The 20261-nt window shown below is 45.3% G+C and overlaps 2 protein-coding genes across 3 annotated transcripts; both read right to left on the reverse strand.

Annotated features, from left to right (window-relative positions):
- Nucleotides 1-283: 283 nt before the first annotated feature.
- On the reverse strand, nt 284-4685 carry LOC135542572 (uncharacterized protein C7orf57 homolog). Of its 2 annotated transcripts, none has more exons than XM_064969656.1 (8): nt 4605-4685; nt 4199-4265; nt 3560-3745; nt 3018-3105; nt 2679-2802; nt 2224-2312; nt 1919-2019; nt 284-1656 (listed from the first exon to the last, which is right to left on the reverse strand). In XM_064969656.1, exons 1-8 carry the CDS (start codon nt 4665-4667, stop codon nt 1601-1603), a joined length of 774 nt encoding a protein of 257 aa, XP_064825728.1. In that variant the 5' UTR covers nt 4668-4685; the 3' UTR covers nt 284-1600. The 2 variants fall into 2 exon arrangements, with proteins under 2 accessions (XP_064825728.1, XP_064825727.1); XM_064969655.1 differs by having other exon boundaries at nt 1919-2043.
- Nucleotides 4686-5594: 909 nt separating this feature from the next.
- On the reverse strand, nt 5595-14916 carry LOC135541188 (four and a half LIM domains protein 2-like). The gene is made up of 6 exons (XM_064967296.1): nt 14830-14916; nt 9531-9718; nt 8318-8492; nt 7639-7808; nt 6926-7112; nt 5595-6173 (listed from the first exon to the last, which is right to left on the reverse strand). The coding sequence occupies exons 2-6, from the start codon at nt 9684-9686 to the stop codon at nt 6022-6024; spliced, it is 840 nt and encodes a 279-aa protein (XP_064823368.1). The 5' UTR covers nt 9687-9718; nt 14830-14916; the 3' UTR covers nt 5595-6021.
- Between the last annotated feature and the right edge of the window lie 5345 nt (nt 14917-20261).

The raw sequence follows: 20261 nt of genomic DNA on the forward strand, positions 1-20261 counted from the left end.
CATTACAAAATAATAGTTGAATCAAGAGATATGACGTTTAAAGTGGTGTTTTTTGCCAAAAATATATATTGAACGAAATGAATATGCCATCATATTTTATTGGTGTATATGTATTGAGCCATATGAATAGAATGAATTTTATTTGATATTATTTATGTTCTATAATCTGCACGAAGCTATGTGAGAGTTTTATATTGTACCTGTCAATAGGCGTGATTATTAACACTAGTACTGTTCTGACATTGTAGTTAATTACCATTTAATCAAGAAAGAGCACTAAGGGTACATGCACATGCTCATTTATTTTAATGACATTTTCACTCAGTAGCCTCAGTGCACTCATCACTTTAAGAAAGATGTGAGAATCACACATTGACAGTGTTAATAAAGTGGACCTCTCCACCAATGAATAACTAGGGAAGATCATTACTGTGTATTTACTGTGCGAAGTGGAAAATGTCTCCAAGCTACCTTCACATAAGGCTGGGCGATATAGCATGAATACTGGTATACCCACATGTTGTCTATAAAAACAACTTTTTATTAAGTGCTAAATAACTGAAACGTTCAACAAATTGGACAATTTCACTGTCACCTTAGTCCAAGTTTGGTTGAGAATAAAACCTTCAGCATGGAGAAAGCCTGTTAAAATAACTTAGAATTCATTTGTTGCCATTCTAGGCTCATACACTAATCATAAAACACATTTGGATCTTGTATTATTCAGAAACATAAAATACAGTCAAATAACACCATACCGTTGTAAACTATAGTGATATAATTTGGCCATACCGCCCAGCCCTACCTTCACTTCAAAGCAAAACCGTTTTACTTCAGAGTAAACAATATCATTGCACGATACAATTGCCACTATTCCCTAAATGAGTAGAATGAATTGACACCATTGTTAGAACATCACAAAAGGTTTCTATCTATCTATGGAATCAACGCCCACCATAACTTCGTAACACTGAACCATATCCTGGTATGAGATAGGTTGGTATCTTGGTTGGGAGGGCATCTCTTTAGAATAAAGTAGATTCATTGGCATTTCTGTCTTCCATTCCAAATCATGTCTGCCTTCCCATAACAAGTCAATCCCTTAACATCCATGTTTCCAAGTTTTTTTGGCAGAGCTCTCAGTTTCCGATCCTATTCAACACGAGAGCTGAAAAGCGTGAGCCACAATCATCTCCTTTGTGTGTCCGTACAGTAGGCCTTGTTCACGAACAATCTTCACAGCACCAAAACCATTTTTACACCACAAATAGAAACTCCAGTGTGCAGTACTGTTTCATAGTCACACAATTCATCCTCCAATTCAACAATGATAATATAAACATGACAAGCTGTGTCGGTGTTCTGAGAACAACATTACACGGAGTAAGAAACAAAAGACAATACAATTAATAAATTAACAGAGATGGTACAGTTGCATAATTACAAAACATGACACTTGAGATGTACGGTAATGAGGGAAAGTGTGTCACTCGGAGAGAGAGAGGGGGGGGGGGGGGCATACAGTAGAGTGAATGGCAGGTGTGAGTGTGTGTATCCACTGTTGTTTTCTACCCCAGATGGACCTCTTCTGTTCTCCTCCCTATTCCAGCTCTTCATCCTCAGGTGCGATGGTGCTCGTCTGTTCAGAGGTCACACCTGAAAGACAACACACACACACAGGTTGGTCATATGTAATAATGGTAAACATTCAAAATGCATTCAATCCCGTAGTCAACCCATATGAGTCATGTTTGGCATTAGACCAGAATTTCCATATGGTATGAAATAAACACTTGAATTTTTGATGAAAGATGGTTTGATTTAGCAGAATAAACATATAGTGCTGCTGCTGTTTCCTCCAAAATATGTGTTGAGGAAAAGTCCATCAAAGACTATAAGGCAAAGTAATTTGTCGTACTTGAGGAGTCATCCTCATTGTTGGACTTCTTCTCATCCTCTATGTAACCAAAGCTCAGCAGCTTGGACATGCTCACAGGAACAGTTTTCTTCTCATGGGACCTGTCCATAGTAAAATCACTTTGACTGAGAGGTTGGAAATTCAATTGTGTTAGTGGTTATGTTGAATTTACAAGTTCCAACATTATACAAATGAGATATTACACAGGTTATAAAATGTTATACAAATATATCACATAGTGACACACATATTTCAGCATGTTGGTATTATTACGCGTGAAGTGAAATTGAATTGCAGGCACTCACGTCTTCTTGTATTTGTTGACCTCCATATAACCACCTTGGTTTAGAGACATGTTCTCCATCTGGCTGGACGCATCAGTGACGGTGGGGTTCTGCACACAAGAATACACCCAGTTCAAACCAGTCAAGAATAGTCATTGTATGAAGTTGTATGAAGTATACAAGCGCATGGAACACTTATAACAATGAAATGGGTGACCAAGTAAATACATGGGTGAAGATATGATGACCACACCAATCTGGTTGGCAGTCAAACAAATGAAATGTTGTTACAGTACACTGGTGAAAAACAAGGCAAAGAATTTCAACAGAAGTCAACCACCCCAATCCCTTTCTGAACGCAAGGACGGAGTCAACTCAAGAGACAAACTGATGTGAAAAAATAATGGGAAGGGAGGATGGTAAATGATAACAACTGTGTCAGCGATGAGGGGGTTTGTTGGGGCCATTGAATTCACCTTCTCTTTATAGCTATCACTCTCCCTTTCCCAGGCTGAAATATCATCAGTACCGAAGGGAGCAGCTAGAGGTTGCCTTTTGCCGTATCCTTGACAATCATCAGGGGATGCTGCTTTACTTCCGCTGTAAAGCACAAAACCGAACCCTGGCTTGGACAACTAAAGATACACCACCACCAAGAGTCAAGATGTAACTTCCCATTCAAGACACATACAGACACATACACATGGTTAGGCCTGGCATATTGTTCCATGATCCCACTTTAGAAAATGAGACATTCCAATAATGTTTTCAAAAAACAGAGCCAACAAACCAACAGGGGGTGGGGGGGCCCTTACCGCTGAGATTCAGCTGAGAACATATCAGCTGAGTTGTAGGATTTATTAGGCCTAGCATCCTCCTTGTTGTCCTCGTGCCACAGTAAACCTAAGGAGGACACATAACACAAGGTATTTCAAAGTAGGAACTTGACTAAACAGGAATTCATCTCTTTTGAAAATAAGCCATTTCCTTTCCTCTGGAAATTCAACGCCTCTCCCCTATTTGAATTAGATATTTTGTGTGTATGTGTTGATATGTCGGGCTATGTATGTAGTTCTGTCCTTGAGCTGTTTTGTCTATTAATGTCATGAATTATGTCATGTTTTATGTTGTGTGGAACCCCAGGAAGAGTAGCTACGGCTTTCGCAACAGCTAATGGGGATCCTAATAAAATACCAAATACTATATATAGGGCAATTCACTATCATTTGAACTAGCTAATATTATTACAGCCACATTAATCTGTGTCCTATGAGGCCATAGTAATGAGCATGTACTGAAGTGTAAAGCATGCATCTACTGTAAAGCAGCACAAAGCTATGTCACAAAACATTGTTACCCTTCTGTCCCCCTCCTTTGGCAAGTTTGACATAGTCGGAGTCGGAGTCGAATATTCCCACACGCCTTCCGCTGGTCCTGGCCTCAGGAGCACCCTCAGTGGCTTCCTGGCACAGCCCGGGGATCTGGGAAGTGGGTCCCGTAACCCCGTTGGAGGGAGCTTGGCCTGGATAGCCTGACTTCACGCCTGTAATAAAATGATTAGGTTTTGAATAGGTGTTGTCTCCAGCACTTAAGCCTGCATTTACAGGCAGATGATGTAACTGCCCTGGCTGGCGAGAGAATTCATGGCCTAGATGTAAAAGCTATATTGAGTGATATAGTGTAGCCTCCCTCTATGTAAGCATACGATAGCCTCTGCTAAGGTCTCGAAATTTGCAGCAAGGGAGGTAGCTAGTGCACTTGCCCCTGCAACCAGAAGGGTTCAAGCACCACCTCAGTCATTTCTCAATCACTACATTTGATGGAAGCAGAGGGATAAATCCACACTCTCTTGGGTCTTTTTAGGAATACTCTGCTTAGAAGTCTGGCCCTTTATGACACAAGAGAGTTTGCTTAAATGCAAGGATACTGTATTAGTTGGCTCAGATGTCCAGTTAACTGACTACAGCCAGAGGCTAGAATACATTAGCTAGCTTACCACCAGGCTTGGTCCGTCTGTGGTTGGGAGCAGCACTCATTTTGGCTGATGATGATTCCAGAATTAGCTGACGGGATATAATAAAAAGACAAGATAGTTGCAACGTGAGTTAAAAATGCAAGATAAACTATGCTAACAGTTCTCGCTATATGTAAACCACACGACAATCGGGTATCCCCGTTTCAGACACAGAGGGGAGAGGCACACACAACCTTTGTTCAACGCTAGTCAGTGGGATAGCATGCTTTAGCTAGCTAGCTAGCTTTACACAAAAGCCATCAAACGTGCACGACTCAATGTTAACATATGAACAACTAGGTAACAGGTTATCATATCATGTTAGTAATCGCACATAGAGTAATGCAATGTTCAGAGAGGAATTGTATGTTTAGAAAAGCTATCTTACACAATTCGTGTGCCGGTGGGAGTGGAGACCTCGATATGAATGGTTAGCTAATGCGGTTAGCATTTCCTGCTGCACATTCCATGTACATCCGGTCATGTGGTTGTATCTGTTATTTATAAAGAAAACACCCAAAACAGAAATATCCTAACAATATACATTACACATGTACATATATTTATTTATATTACAGTTACAATAAACCAATAGTTTGATTTCAATTTGAAGACGTTCGTGCCTTTTGGATTTGCAATACTGTAAGTTATTTGAATTTTCATTTATTACAGAAAATTGCAATTTTCTTCACTCAACACCAGCGCCATACATCTGTACAGGACCATGGACAGCAACCCCGAACAAGCTGCAGCGTCACCCTGAACCTTTTCAGAACCATGGACAGCTCATCCTACAACCCCACCTGAAGCGTCCAGACCCTGACCAAGACATTTGAGAGATTGACGTACTGGAGGCAGCAATTAGGGATTTCCCCTCGGATAGGGCAGCTGCAAAGTCAAAATCGACTGTATTGTAAAAATTCATGAAAACAAAAATTCACTTTTGGATCGTAATTTAAGGTTAGGGTTAGGCATTAAGGGTTAATTACTGTGTGGCTGTGCCAGCAAGCGACCACTCTGCAGAGCTGCCTCCAGAACAAGATTCATGAAGAAATACGCTAACCTGCAGCCAAGAGCCAGACAGATCCAGACCCTAGACCTTAGTCACGAATGTTCACATCCCATACCTCCTTTATGTGGTTTTGAGTGTTCAAGAGACCAAGAGTCCATTTTCCCCTTGTAGGGGTACTTGTACCGCTAGATGGAGCCAGAGGTAAGCCATTCAGAACTATGGGGGGTTGTAAGGTCTGCTTCCCAAATGTCACCCCTATGGAGTGCACTACTTTTGACCAGAGCCCATGGGATTTATTGGTGTCTTTACAGATTTGGAACAAAATAAAATGTCAGAAAGATCATTCTATCAATTAAATGCCTTTTAAATACTTTATTTCACATTTAGAGTGCAGGTACATGTCATGTTATCATTAGATTTCACTGCTTTAATGAAAAGTACAACTCCTGTTATAGTTATTTGTCACGGATGATTATCCTAACATATACAACATAATACAATAGTTAAACATTTCAATGGTAACAAACCACAGACAAAGTTGTTATTTAGTTGAAAATACATCAAAATGGTATCTCTTTCTTAGAATCGAATGCAATTTGTGCTCATTCCATCAGACAACATATTGTATCAATCTGAGGCCAGTGCTGCAGGAAAGGCCCTTTGGGTTAGTCTGAAGTGTATATTATTGAATAAATATATAATTCTAATAAATGAAATGTTAGTAGGAGCAGGACTATATTCTCTTGCATCTTTGCCTTCTCTGGCTTTGACGCTTCATCCTGGCACACAGCTTTTAGACTTCTTTGCCACACTCGGGACACATGATCTCATCGCGGGCCATCAGAAAGCCCCTTCCCACCAGGGAGATGGAGCACTTCTTGCAGTTGAAGCAGTTGTTGTGCCACTGGCGCTCTTCAAACGAGATGTACTTGCTGCCACCCAGACCTGCACAAGCAAGACGAGACAGGCACAGAGAGGGAGGGATGGAGAAATTCCTTATAAATTACCCCCTTTTGCCCTCAGAACAGTCTCAATTTGCCGGGGCATGGACTCTACAAGGTGTCAAAAGCATTCCCAAGCAGATGTTGACCTACACTACCGTTCAAAAGTTTGAGGTCACTTTGAAATGTCCTTGTTTTTTAAAGCACATTTTTTGTCCATTAAAATAACATCCAATTGATCAGAAATACATTCTTGATACACACGGGAAACTGTTGGGCATCAAAAACCCAGCAGCGTTGCAGTTCATGACACATTCAAACCAGTGCAACTGGCACCTACGACCATACCCCGTTCAAAGGCACTAAAATCTTTTGTCTTGCCCATTCACACTCTGAATGGCACACATACACAATATATGTCTCAATTGTCTCATTTAAAAAAATAATCATGTCTCCTCCCCTTCATTTACACTGTGAATTTAATGGGTGACATCAATAAGGGATCATAGCTTTCCCCTGGATTCACCTGGTCAGTCTGTCATAGAAAGAGCAGGTGTTCCTAATGTTTTGTCCACACAGTGTATAGTTAACTATTCATAGAGGGGTGGATCCTAACTTCCACTTATGTTGAACTTTCACTTTGTCTCCCATTGACATCCATGCATGACTGAGTGAATATCTGACATAAGTGGAAGTTATGATTGGCTCCAGAGACTACAGGTATGTGTGAAGATGAGCCAATGTGAGTGATTATACCACTGATAGGGGTGGTGCAGGAGGCACACTTCTTGGCATACAGGTTGCAGAAGCAGTCCAAGCAGTAGGCAAAGTTGTCCCGAGAGGTGAACCGCTGGCCAGACAGCTGCTGCTTACAACCGGTGCAAAGGAAGCAGTCCTTGTGCCACGGCTGATCGTGATAGGTCACCCCGCCAGTGGTGATTGGCTACAGGAGATAGAAACAGGAAGTAACAAGCTCAATCACCAATCAATAATTAGGTAACATCTATACCTGCGAAGGTATTTGACCATGGGAAAAAGAAGTACTGCATAATGCGGGTTCAGCTGAATTGAGTTGAACTTCTATTCATCACAATCTTTGTTTCGTGTGCACAAGGAACCAGTTTTAAATGCTGACAAAGAATGTTAATAAATGTGAATCTGGAGAAGAGCAATCCATTTTAACACATAACTCTCCAAAAACATACATTCTGATACATTACACTCCATTTCAGCCCACTACAGTGAGTTACATAGAGGTCCAGAGTGGCGCAGGGGTCTAAGGCACTGCATATCAGTGCTAGGGCATCACCACAGACACCCTAGTCTAAATCCAGACCGTATCACAACTGGCCATGATTGGGAGTCCCATAGGGCGGTGCACAATTGGACCAGCAACGTCTGGGTTTGGCCAGTGTAGGCCTTCATTATAAACTGACGTGCCTAGTTAAAAAACATTAAATATATATTACCTTCTTGCATTGGATACACTGCATGGCAAACTGCTTCTCGTAACAGGGCACGCAATAGTTACTGTTCTCCTTATGGATGAAGTTCTTGGTGCCGATTGGTTGCTGGCAACGCTCGCAAGTGAAGCAGGTCTCATGCCAGCTGTTGCCCTTATGCTCCATCTTCTTGGATCCTGCAAACGAGAGGAGAAAAAGAAGGAGAGAGAGAAAGGGGAGGAAGCGGGAAGAGCAGAGCGATAGAGAGGGGGAGAGAGAGTGAGAGAGAGAGAGAGGAAGTGAGAGGGAGAGAGAGAGAAACAGGAAAATCAGGTTACACACGGACTGATCTTCCAGTGTGACACATTGAATAATGATACCAGTAGTGGTACGTGAGCTGGCTCCACCAAACTGTGACAGACCATCCACTTTCCCGCTTGACTGCTGCAATGACATCATTCATTCCATAAACTCCTAACACAGGTCCTGGGAGGTAGAAACTTGGCATCCATGATTGCACCAAATAGACTTGCTCGTAGCCAAATCCCACTCAAACCTCAACTCTGTTAGATGTCTGTCAAATCTGTCAACTCTTTCCCCTTCAGTAGTTTCCTTACCATTACCAATAGATTGTGTACTGACCAAATCCAACTGAAAGCCCCATTCACTGACTTCCCCCCCTCTGTCAGGCCAGACATTTCCTTACCTGGCATGATGGTCTTCTTGCACTCGTGGCACTTGGAGGAGTACTCGTTGGAGTAGCACTCGGTGCAGAGCAGCTGGTCGTCCTTGGTGGAGAAGGGCTTGTCCACCAGGGAGCGGCTACACTTGAAGCAATGGAAGCAGTCATCATGCCAGTGGCGGTCCTTGTAGGACAGGTCCTGAAGAAGGAGGACGGGACAGAGAGTCAGGGTCAGGTGTATCTCCATTCACCTCGGGGCCTCCTTTTCTGGGATAATGGACATCGGCGTTTTGACTGAATCTAAGGCCCACCAGTCTGTTAAGATTACCATGCCCTGTGTTCTAGTGATCTGCCATAGCAGTGACCTCAACTCAACTCCTATCTGCTGGAGGCGTGGTGACAATGGATGTGTGACAACATGTGCTTAATTAGCTACCAATTTAGATGAATGACTGAATAATGACTGAGATGGGAGCAGGGGTGGCAATCACAGCTATGGGTTAGATATAGTGAAAGAGGCCTAGGACGGATGACTGACTGGCTGCCACAAGGGCCAGGGACATTCGGCACAGATGAGCCCCCCTCCAGGCCGATCCGGGGGGAAGTGACCGTCATCTCATCTGTGACACGAATGACCATGTAAAGTGACACTAATTGCCGAAAAAACACAGGGCCCTGTCAGAATGCGAACTTGGACGCCACAAGTTTCACGTTTTATGAGTTGTATGTACAGGATACAGGTAGTATAGACTGTCCCACGAAATGCTTACTTGCAGGTTCCGTTATGCAACAATGATAAGAAATAATAAAAGACAAGAATATGAACATAAAGTAAATGGCAGTAGAATAGAATGAACATTATATAAGTATAATACAGGAAGGTACAATTTATAGTCCAATGTTCACACGTGCATTGTGGAAGAGGAGATTGGGGTGTGTGTGTCTGTATGCATATATGTGTGGGTGCATGTGTGCATGAGTGAGTGCATGTGTGCTGAGGTGCTGAGAGTCAGTGCATAGTGGTATGTCCTGTGTCCCTATAGGTCAATGACTGTCCGGGTCTGGTGTATTTGTGTTTTCATTCCATCGACTCCTGTTCTAATTCTAAGTTCTGTTTAACACCTGGGTCATAGAAATAAAGTGAAAACTAATAGGAAGGAATACAACCTATCATGGAATAGCAAATTTGGGTACTAATAAACTCTACACCACCACATTCAGGAAGTGGTCCACCTACCCTGCTGCTGCAGCCAATGGACTTCTTGCACTCTTCACAGGTGTTAGAGTACAGGTTCTCATAGCACTTCACACAGTAGGGGTTCTCTTCCCTGAGCACATACTTCCTCCCAAACAGGGACTCCTTGCAGTAATGGCAGTCATAGCGTTCCGCCATTTTGGATCAAATCTCTCCCTTTGCTCTCTTGCCTGTAAAAGAGGACATAAACATTTAGAGTCACCCAGTTTCTTCAAGTAAAGTAGCATCACTGATTGGCGAATCCTAACTTCCATGCATTGATGTCAATGGGAGACTGAGTGAAGATTTGACTTAAATTGAAGTTTTTCCCTTGACTGAAAAATTGGTATATATATATATATATATATATATATATATATATATATATATATATATATATATATATATATATGTTTTTTTTTAACTTTAGTTAATTTAGTAAATATTTTCTTAACTACACTTTCTTAAATCTGTACTGCTGGTTAAGTTCTTGTAAGTAAGCATTTGATTTTGATCAACATGTGATGTATTTTAATAGTGGATTAGTCTTACAAGGTCATTGTAATGTAATGACACAATGCACTAGACTATGGCATACAAGGCTTACTAACATACTCATTTATCTGAAATAAAAGTATTTCTGTGGTTCAATCAATGGACCAAGATTAAAGTCACGATGACAACTTTGAGAATGAGGTCTGCGAGAGTAAATTGGTTACGCAATCAGCTGCTTTGGTGAGCTATCGCATCAGCTGAGAACACAGCTGTAGAGTAAGAGCTTCACATTTAAAGTGGTAGAATGTGGTAATCAGACAGAAATGTAAATGGTTCCCACTGGGCACACACTGGTTCAATGAAATGGCATTGAACCAACATGGAATAGACGTTGAATTGACATCTATGCCTGGTGGGTTGCCTCAAATGCTAATTGTATCAATGAATACTTATTTAAATGCTCGGTGTACTCATACGGTTGAATTGTATATCGTGCATTTGGTCCAAAAATCCTAGCTGGTGTACAGTAAGAACATTACACAACAATGTATGCCTATGCTAGTAAAACACAATGTGTAGCTCTGGGATACAGTGGAAAGATGACTCAAGCCTCTAAAGAAGGAGGAGAGAAAAAGGGTGGCATGCTGTGCAAGTCTGCTCTGGGCCCCGCAGCTGTCCTCTGTCTCCCCATTAAGCAGCTGTCCTCTGTCTCCCCATTAAGCAGCTGTCCTCTGTCTCCCCATTAAGCAGCTGTCCTCTGTCTCCCCATTAAGCAGCTGTCCTCTGTCTCCCCATTAAGCAGCTGTCCTCTGTCTCCCCATTAAGCAGCTGTCCTCTGTCTCCCCATTAAGCAGCTGTCCTCTGTCTCCCCATTAAGCAGCTGTCCTCTGTCTCCCCATTAAGCAGCTGTCCTCTGTCTCCCCATTAAGCAGCTGTCCTCTGTCTCCCCATTAAGCAGCTGTCCTCTGTCTCCCCATTAAGCAGCTGTCCTCTGTCTCCCCATTAAGCAGCTGTCCTCTGTCTCCCCATTAAGCAGCTGTCCTCTGTCTCCCCATTAAGCAGCTGTCCTCTGTCTCCCCATTAAGCAGCTGTCCTCTGTCTCCCCATTAAGCAGCTGTCCTCTGTCTCCCCATTAAGCAGCTGTCCTCTGTCTCCCCATTAAGCAGCTGTCCTCTGTCTCCCCATTAAGCAGCTGTCCTCTGTCTCCCCATTAAGCAGCTGTCCTCTGTCTCCCCATTAAGCAGCTGTCCTCTGTCTCCCCATTAAGCAGCTGTCCTCTGTCTCCCCATTAAGCAGCTGTCCTCTGTCTCCCCATTAAGCAGCTGTCCTCTGTCTCCCCATTAAGCAGCTGTCCTCTGTCTCCCCATTAAGCAGCTGTCCTCTGTCTCCCCATTAAGCAGCTGTCCTCTGTCTCCCCATTAAGCAGCTGTCCTCTGTCTCCCCATTAAGCAGCTGTCCTCTGTCTCCCCATTAAGCAGCTGTCCTCTGTCTCCCCATTAAGCAGCTGTCCTCTGTCTCCCCATTAAGCAGCTGTCCTCTGTCTCCCCATTAAGCAGCTGTCCTCTGTCTCCCCATTAAGCAGCTGTCCTCTGTCTCCCCATTAAGCAGCTGTCCTCTGTCTCCCCATTAAGCAGCTGTCCTCTGTCTCCCCATTAAGCAGCTGTCCTCTGTCTCCCCATTAAGCAGCTGTCCTCTGTCTCCCCATTCAGCCCTGGCTAACCCCTGGTTATCCCTCTCATGATCCTTTGTGGGGACAGGAGATCCTCAATGTGTTCCACTGTGTCCCCCCTCTGTCCTGGACAGACAGCCAGGCGCCTTGCAGAGATCATAGAGTTAGAATTAACTTTGCGGGTTCTGTCAAATTTCTGTGGTCCGGGGGACATTTGAGCAATTCTATTTCTATGGTGGCACCTTAATTGGAGAGGACGGGCTTGTGGTAATGGCTGGAGTGGAATGAGTAAAATAGTATCAAATACATAAAACACATGAGTTGATGCCATTCCATTTACTCCGTTCCAGTCGTTATCATGAGCCGTCCTCCTCTCAGCAGCCTCCTGTGGTAGCCACCCAGTAGTCCACAACACAACACTGCAGAGGAGCAGAGGTATGTAGTGATGCATTTCATTGCGTATCTCTTTCTTATAATAGGGAGCATACATTCCACAGGTTGTTTCTGGTAGAGGTTTACGACAGCAGTGGATATTTCTAGGCCTCTCTCCCTCTGTGCCTCCCCTGTCTTCGTCCTCTCTCTCCGTTTTGGAATGGACCCGGATGATCCACGATCTCAGGATGACAAGATGAAGTATTTGGCGCAGCTGTTGGCCGGGGCAGGGAGGCGGTGTGCTGGCGTTGATGTCCACGACTTAATAAGAGGTTAGAACAGAGCTACACACCTCCTCCTCCTCCTTCTCCTTCTTCTCCTTCTCCTCCACACACACCACAACACTCAGCGTAACTCCTTCTCCTCCACACACACCACAACACTCAGCGTAACTCCTTCTCCTCCACACACACCACAACACTCAGCGTAACTCCTTCTCCTCCACACACACCACAACACTCAGCGTAACTCCTTCTCCTCCACACACACCACAACACTCAGCGTAACTCCTTCTCCTCCACACACGCCACAACACTCAGCGTAACTCCTTCTCCTCCACACACACCACAACACTCAGCGTAACTCCTTCTCCTCCACACACACCACAACACTCAGCGTAACTCCTTCTCCTCCACACACACCACAACACTCAGCGTAACTCCTTCTCCTCCACACACACCACAACACTCAGCGTAACTCCTTCTCCTCCACACACACCACAACACTCAGCATAACTCCTTCTCCTCCACACACACCACAACACTCAGTGTAACTCCTTCTCCTCCACACATGCCACAACACTCAGCGTAACTCCTTCTCCTCCACACACACCACAACACTCAGCGTAACTCCTTCTCCTCCACACACCCCACAACACTCAGCGTAACTCCTTCTCCTCCACACATGCCACAACACTCAGCGTAACTCCTTCTCCTCCACACACACCACAACACTCAGCGTAACTCCTTCTCCTCCACACACGCCACAACACTCAGCATAACTCCTTCTCCTCCACACACACCACAACACTCAGCGTAACTCCTTCTCCTCCACACACACCACAACACTCAGCGTAACTCCTTCTCCTCCACAAATGGACTTGAGTGATTTTGTGATCAATATCAAAGTGACCCCTGAACAGAGACATGCACATCACAAATATTAGGTTCCACAGTAGTATTTATGCTTGTTTTGCAGGTTAATTTGATCTGTCAAGGACAACTGAAGAACTTTGACCCCCCCCCCAGTAGTCTAGAGAAACCACAGAATAGTGTTGAGTGGCAGATGCAGATAGATCTATGTCATGATGTGTAGATACTTCCAATTTTCAGGATAAGACATGAGTATAGTTGGGATACACTGTCACATGCAGTAGCCTATAACAATCCAAATCTAATTCCGGCTGACTTCCTGTCCCGTTTCCCTACCACAACAAAGACCTCAATTCATCCATTCCCAAATCAGAGTCATGCTCAAAACCATTGGCAGGCGTTAGTAGTAGTTCAGTCCCTTTTACGGCAGTACATGGATTCATACATTAAGACCGACGAGGTCTCATTTCCCCTCAATCTCCTGTCTAATTCAAGCTCCACAATGGATCACTATGATCATCGTTAGACTGTTACAGACCAAACATTGGTTCCTGGACCTCCATCTGTTGCCATAGCTCCTGTCTGCCATAATCTCATTGCAGGGCCATAGAGTCTTACAGGGCATACAAATGGCCATGACACTACCATGACACCATGGCTAATAAAAGATCATGATGAGTGACTCCAGGGCCCCTACCATGGAAGGGCATCCCCACTCCAAAAAAAGGGGCCCTTCAGACAACTGCCCAGCCCACCCAAACCTCCATCTCCTTTCATCCAGCCACACTGCACTGATTCCTGCGTTCAGCCACTCTTTGTTTTCAAAGACTACTCTTCAGCTTTCAGTCCATCTCGCATCACTTCACATCGTAGCAAGTCAAAAAAATGTGCAAAAGAGCACACCTTCTAGGCCTGTTTGGAGTACAATCGAAAATCTAAGAGGGTTGAGAGGTTGTGGCCTGATGTGGAAAGTCATCTGCTTGTATTCTATCTATGCTCTGCTATTGAATTATTCATTTGAAACTGTAGATAGCACTTTAAACTTTCAGAATCTGCAGAGGAGACCACTGCCAATGCCTTTTGAAACAAACTGCCAAATAGACATTTAAAATCATACCCACTGCGCACAGACATCAATTCAACACAGATTCCATGTTGGTGCTACGTCATTACTTTGAAATGACGTGGAAACAACGTTGATTCAACCATTGTGTGCCCAGTGGGTAGTTATTGATAGCTACTGATAGCTGTATTTATTAAAGTATTTGAAACTAATCTGAAACAAAATGTATCAAACAAACATCAGCCACCTAATTCCAAAATAAAAGGATGAGAGGGTTAGCTCTAAAGCATCGCAAAGTTTCACAAATCCAAAAAGCTAATTTGCTGCCAAAGAAAACAAACTCTAGCCTCAATAAGCATCTGCAGCTCAGCCTCAGCCGTGTGAGTGGCTACACGTTAGCAAGTGAGACGGAGAGCAGTGGAACAGATAGAAATCAACAAGCAGATGTCTAGAATAACCAAAGGAAGTGTACTAAAAAAGACAGAGCAGACCAGTCGTCAGTTACCAGAACAGCGGACCAGAGCCGGAGTAGAGAGAGAAGTGTCCTCCTACCTGTGAGTGAAGCAGCCTCAGCCTGTGTGTCTCTTGCTCGAGGAGTCAGTGCTGACAGAGAGTTGAGGGAGAAGACCAGTCCTAGTCTCAGCTTGATTGGTTTAAGAGCAGCAGTACTCAGGGACTGGGCAGTGGGGTGACTGGGGTGGGCCGGACCACTTGATCTGAGGCTATAAATACAACGTAACTACTGAGCTACACTGGAGCCAGAAGTTTACATCTCCCCACCATCAGACAGACAGTGGCCTTTTATGGCTTCACTGTATATTAGAGAGAGCATATTGTCACACAGATACATAGGCATGCACACACAAGCACACATACACCCACAAATACAAATGATTACACCTGATCAACCATCCCTTTCCTTCCCACGCACAATTATTATTTAAAAAATGCTATAATAATTAAATGGCTGCTACATAAAATGCAGTAGGTCTAATGTTTCCAACAGATGATTTTCAGTAAGCTCACTTCATCTGTGGGCCACTGGGAAAAGGATTTGTGTTCCGCTCCTGTTACTCACACTCCGCTCAAAGAGAGGTTTGATATCCCCAATGGACACAATGGCCCTGACAGACAGACTGGAACAGGTTAACATGACCTCAAAGAGGCCTCGTGTCGACCTGCCTATAACATTCTTGAGGAGGACATTACTGATTATTCTTGGTTCCCTGAGAAAACAGAACCCACACGCAACATGGCCAGGTGAGTTCACCGGGTCATGTAAGCTGAGGAGGGTCTTCAACTCCAGTCCTGAACGGCTACTGGATGTGAACAGGCTGATGTTCAAAGCCAGCCCAATACTAACCTCACTGATTCAAACAGCCAAGGTCCAGACTGACTACCATGATTAGTTAATTAGTTGAACCAGATGATTTAGTGCCAGGGTGGAACCAAAGCCTGCACACACACAAGGAGAGACAGATTCCATAACAGGTGAGGGCTGATGATTTTGCTTGATAATTTATGCTGAACATCTCCTATCACAGTAAGCCTAACCCCCTCCCACATCCTCTATTATCTTAAAGTTGTGAATAGCAAGTGTTGATCTATTCTTAACCGGTCTGTGTTTCATTCCTAATGGATGATCATGAGACGACATAGTTTGCACATTTGTTCCCCGTCAAATGTGAGCTAGAATCATCAACACCAGGCTCCTCTTGTGTCTCATAGCAAATCCCTTACTATCGCGGTATAATGTTACTCCTAAGGCCCATTGTCCAGTGGTAGCTGGTATGGCTAGGTAGGGACGCGGATGGGATACTGTCTGATGGGAGGTGTAGAGTAGGGAGGGTGTGATACTGTCTGATAGGAGGTGTAGAGTAGGGGGTGTGATACTGTCAGATAGGAGGTGTAGAGTAGGGGGTGTGATACTGTCTGATAGGAGGTGTAGAGTAGGGAGGGTGTGATACTGTCTGATGGGAGGTGTAGAGTAGGGGGTGTGATACTGTCAGATAGGAGGTGTAGAGTAGGGGGTGTGATACTGTCTGATGGGAGGTGTAGAGTAGGGAGGGTGTGATACTGTCTGATAGGAGGTGTAGAGTAGGGGGTGTGATACTGTCAGATAGGAGGTGTAGAGTAGGGGGTGTGATACTGTCTGATAGGAGGTGTAGAGTAGGGAGGGTGTGATACTGTCTGATGGGAGGTGTAGAGTAGGGAGGGTGTGATACTGTCTGATAGGAGGTGTAGAGTAGGGGGTGTGATACTATCTGATAGGAGGTGTAGAGTAGGGAGGGTGTGATACTGTCTGATAGGAGGTGTAGAGTAGGGGGTGTGATACTGTCTGATGGGAGGTGTAGAGTAGGGAGGGTGTGATACTGTCTGATGGGAGGTGTAGAGTAGAGAAGGTGTGATACTGTCTGATAGGAGGTGTAGAGTAGGGAGGGTGTGATACTGTCTGATAGGAGGTGTAGAGTAGGGAGGGTGTGATACTGTCTGATAGGAGGTGTAGAGTAGGGGGTGTGATACTGTCTGATAGGAGGTGTAGAGTAGGGAGGGTGTGATACTGTCTGATGGGAGGTGTAGAGTAGGGAGGGTGTGATACTGTCTGATAGGAGGTGTAGAGTAGGGGGTGTGATACTGTCTGATAGGAGGTGTAGAGTAGGGAGGGTGTGATACTGTCTGATGGGAGGTGTAGAGTAGGGAGGGTGTGATACTGTCTGATAGGAGGTGTAGAGTAGGGGGTGTGATACTGTCTGATAGGAGGTGTAGAGTAGGGAGGGTGTGATACTGTCTGATAGGAGGTGTAGAGTAGGGAGGGTGTGATACTGTCTGATGGGAGGTGTAGAGTAGGGAGGTTGTGATACTGTGTGATGGGAGGTGTAGAGTAGGGAGGGTGTGATACTGTCTGATAGGAGGTGTAGAGTAGGGGGTGTGATACTGTCTGATAGGAGGTGTAGAGTAGGGAGGGTGTGATACTGTCTGATAGGAGGTGTAGAGTAGGGGGTGTGATACTGTCTGATAGGAGGTGTAGAGTAGGGAGGGTGTGATACTGTCTGATAGGAGGTGTAGAGTAGGGGGTGTGATACTGTCTGATGGGAGGTGTAGAGTAGGGAGGGTGTGATACTATCTGATGGGAGGTGTAGAGTAGGGGGTGTGACACTGTCTGATAGGAGGTGTAGAGTAGGGGGTGTGATACTGTCTGATGGGAGGTGTAGAGTAGGGAGGGTGTGATACTGTCTGATGGGAGGTGTAGAGTAGGGAGGTTGTGATACTGTCCGATGGGAGGTGTAGAGTAGGGAGGGTGTGATACTGTCTGATGGGAGGTGTAGAGTAGGGAGGTTGTGATACTGTCTGATGGGAGGTGTAGAGTAGGGGGTGTGATACTGTCTGATGGGAGGTGTAGAGTAGGGAGGGTGTGATACTGTCTGATGGGAGGTGTAGAGTAGGGAGGTTGTGATACTGTCCGATGGGAGGTGTAGAGTAGGGAGGGTGTGATACTGTCTGATGGGAGGTGTAGAGTAGGGAGGTTGTGATACTGTCCGATGGGAGGTGTAGAGTAGGGAGGTTGTGATACTGTGTGATGGGAGGTGTAGAGTAGGGAGGGTGTGATACTGTCTGATGGGAGGTGTAGAGTAGGGGGTGTGATACTGTCTGATGGGAGGTGTAGAGTAGGGAAGGTGTGATACTGTCTGATAGGAGGTGTAGAGTAGGGGGTGTGATACTGTCTGATGGGAGGTGTAGAGTTGGGAAGGTGTGATACTGTCTGATCGGAGGTGTAGAGTAGGGAGGGTGTGATACTGTCTGATGGGAGGTGTAGAGTAGGGAGGGTGTGATACTGTCTGATGGGAGGTGTAGAGTAGGGAGGTTGTGATACTGTCCGATGGGAGGTGTAGAGTAGGGAGGTTGTGATACTGTGTGATGGGAGGTGTAGAGTAGGGAGGGTGTGATACTGTCTGATGGGAGGTGTAGAGTAGGGAGGGTGTGATACTGTCTGATAGGAGGTGTAGAGTAGGGGGTGTGATACTGTCTGATGGGAGGTGTAGAGTAGGGAGGGTGTGACACTGTCTGATAGGAGGTGTAGAGTAGGGGGTGTGATACTGTCTGATGGGAGGTGTAGAGTAGAGAGGGTGTGACACTGTCTGATAGGAGGTGTAGAGTAGGGGGTGTGATACTGTCTGATGGGAGGTGTAGAGTAGGGAGGGTGTGATACTGTCTGATAGGAGGTGTAGAGTAGGGGGTGTGATACTGTCTGATGGGAGGTGTAGAGTAGGGAAGGTGTGATACTGTCTGATGGGAGGTGTAGAGTAGGGGGTGTGATACTGTCTGATAGGAGGTGTAGAGTAGGGAGGGTGTGATACTGTCTGATGGGAGGTGTAGAGTAGGGAAGGTGTGATACTGTCTGATGGGAGGTGTAGAGTAGGGGGTGTGATACTGTCTGATGGGAGGTGTAGAGTAGGGAGGGTGTGACACTGTCTGATAGGAGGTGTAGAGTAGGGGGTGTGATACTGTCTGATGGGAGGTGTAGAGTAGGGGGTGTGACACTGTCTGATAGGAGGTGTAGAGTAGGGGGTGTGATACTGTCTGATGGGAGGTGTAGAGTAGGGAGGTTGTGATATTGTCTGATGGGAGGTGTAGAGTAGGGGGTGTGATACTGTCTGATAGGAGGTGTAGAGTAGGGGGTGTGATACTGTCTGATAGGAGGTGTAGAGTAGGGAGGGTGTGATACTGTCTGATGGGAGGTGTAGAGTAGGGAAGGTGTGATACTGTCTGATGGGAGGTGTAGAGTAGGGGGTGTGATACTGTCTGATGGGAGGTGTAGAGTAGGGAGGGTGTGACACTGTCTGATAGGAGGTGTAGAGTAGGGGGTGTGATACTGTCTGATGGGAGGTGTAGAGTAGGGGGTGTGACACTGTCTGATGGGAGGTGTAGAGTAGGGGGTGTGATACTGTCTGATGGGAGGTGTAGAGTAGGGAGGTTGTGATATTGTCTGATGGGAGGTGTAGAGTAGGGGGTGTGATACTGTCTGATGGGAGGTGTAGAGTAGGGGGTGTGATACTGTCTGATGGGAGGTGTAGAGTAGGGAGGTTGTGATATTGTCTGATGGGAGGTGTAGAGTAGGGGGTGTGATACTGTCTGATGGGAGGTGTAGAGTAGGGAGGGTGTGATACTGTCTGATGGGAGGTGTAGAGTAGGGAGGGTGTGATACTGTCTGATAGGAGGTGTAGAGTAGGGGGTGTGATACTGTCTGATAGGAGGTGTAGAGTAGAGAGGGTGTGATACTGTCTGATGGGAGGTGTAGAGTAGGGAGGGTGTGATACTGTCTGATAGGAGGTGTAGAGTAGAGAGGGTGTGATACTGTCTGATGGGAGGTGTAGAGTAGGGAGGGTGTGATACTGTCTGATGGGAGGTGTAGAGTAGGGAAGGTGTGATACTGTCTGAAAGGAGGTGTAGAGTAGGGGGTGTGATACTGTCTGATAGGAGGTGTAGAGTAGGGAGGGTGTGATACTGTCTGATCGGAGGTGTAGAGTAGAGAAGGTGTGATACTGTCTGACGGGAGGTGTAGAGTAGGGAGGGTGTGATACTGTCTGATCGGAGGTGTAGAGTAGAGAAGGTGTGATACTGTCTGATAGGAGGTGTAGAGTAGGGAGGGTGTGATACTGTCTGATCGGAGGTGTAGAGTAGAGAAGGTGTGATACTGTCTGACGGGAGGTGTAGAGTAGGGAGGGTGTGATACTGTCTGATCGGAGGTGTAGAGTAGAGAAGGTGTGATACTGTCTGATAGGAGGTGTAGAGTAGGGGGTGTGATACTGTCTGATGGGAGGTGTAGAGTAGGGAGGGTGTGATACTGTCCGATGGGAGGTGTAGAGTAGGGGGTGTGATACTGTCTGATGGGAGGTGTAGAGTAGAGAAGGTGTGATACTGTCTGATGGGAGGTGTAGAGTAAGGAGGGTGTGATACTGTCTGATGGGAGGTGTAGAGTAGAGAAG

This window comes from Oncorhynchus masou, chromosome 6, assembly GCF_036934945.1.
Source record: "Oncorhynchus masou masou isolate Uvic2021 chromosome 6, UVic_Omas_1.1, whole genome shotgun sequence".
Taxonomy (NCBI): domain Eukaryota; kingdom Metazoa; phylum Chordata; class Actinopteri; order Salmoniformes; family Salmonidae; genus Oncorhynchus; species Oncorhynchus masou.

Excerpts from the sequence above, each read along its gene's own strand:
- LOC135542572 (XM_064969655.1), bottom strand. The coding sequence starts at position 4,667 with ATGCTAACCGCATTAGCTAACCATTCATATCGAGGTCTCCACTCCCAC. Across the intron at positions 3,746-4,198 it reads CAGACGGACCAAGCCTGGTG|GCGTGAAGTCAGGCTATCCA; the intron begins GTAAGCTAGCTA and ends ATTTTATTACAG. Across the intron at positions 2,044-2,223 it reads GTCAACAAATACAAGAAGAC|TCAAAGTGATTTTACTATGG; the intron begins GTGAGTGCCTGC and ends CCAACCTCTCAG.
- LOC135541188 (XM_064967296.1), bottom strand. The coding sequence starts at position 9,686 with ATGGCGGAACGCTATGACTGCCATTACTGCAAGGAGTCCCTGTTTGGG. Across the intron at positions 8,493-9,530 it reads CCATTGGCTGCAGCAGCAGG|GACCTGTCCTACAAGGACCG; the intron begins GTAGGTGGACCA and ends CTCCTTCTTCAG. Across the intron at positions 7,113-7,638 it reads AGTGTATCCAATGCAAGAAG|CCAATCACCACTGGCGGGGT; the intron begins GTAATATATATT and ends TATCTCCTGTAG.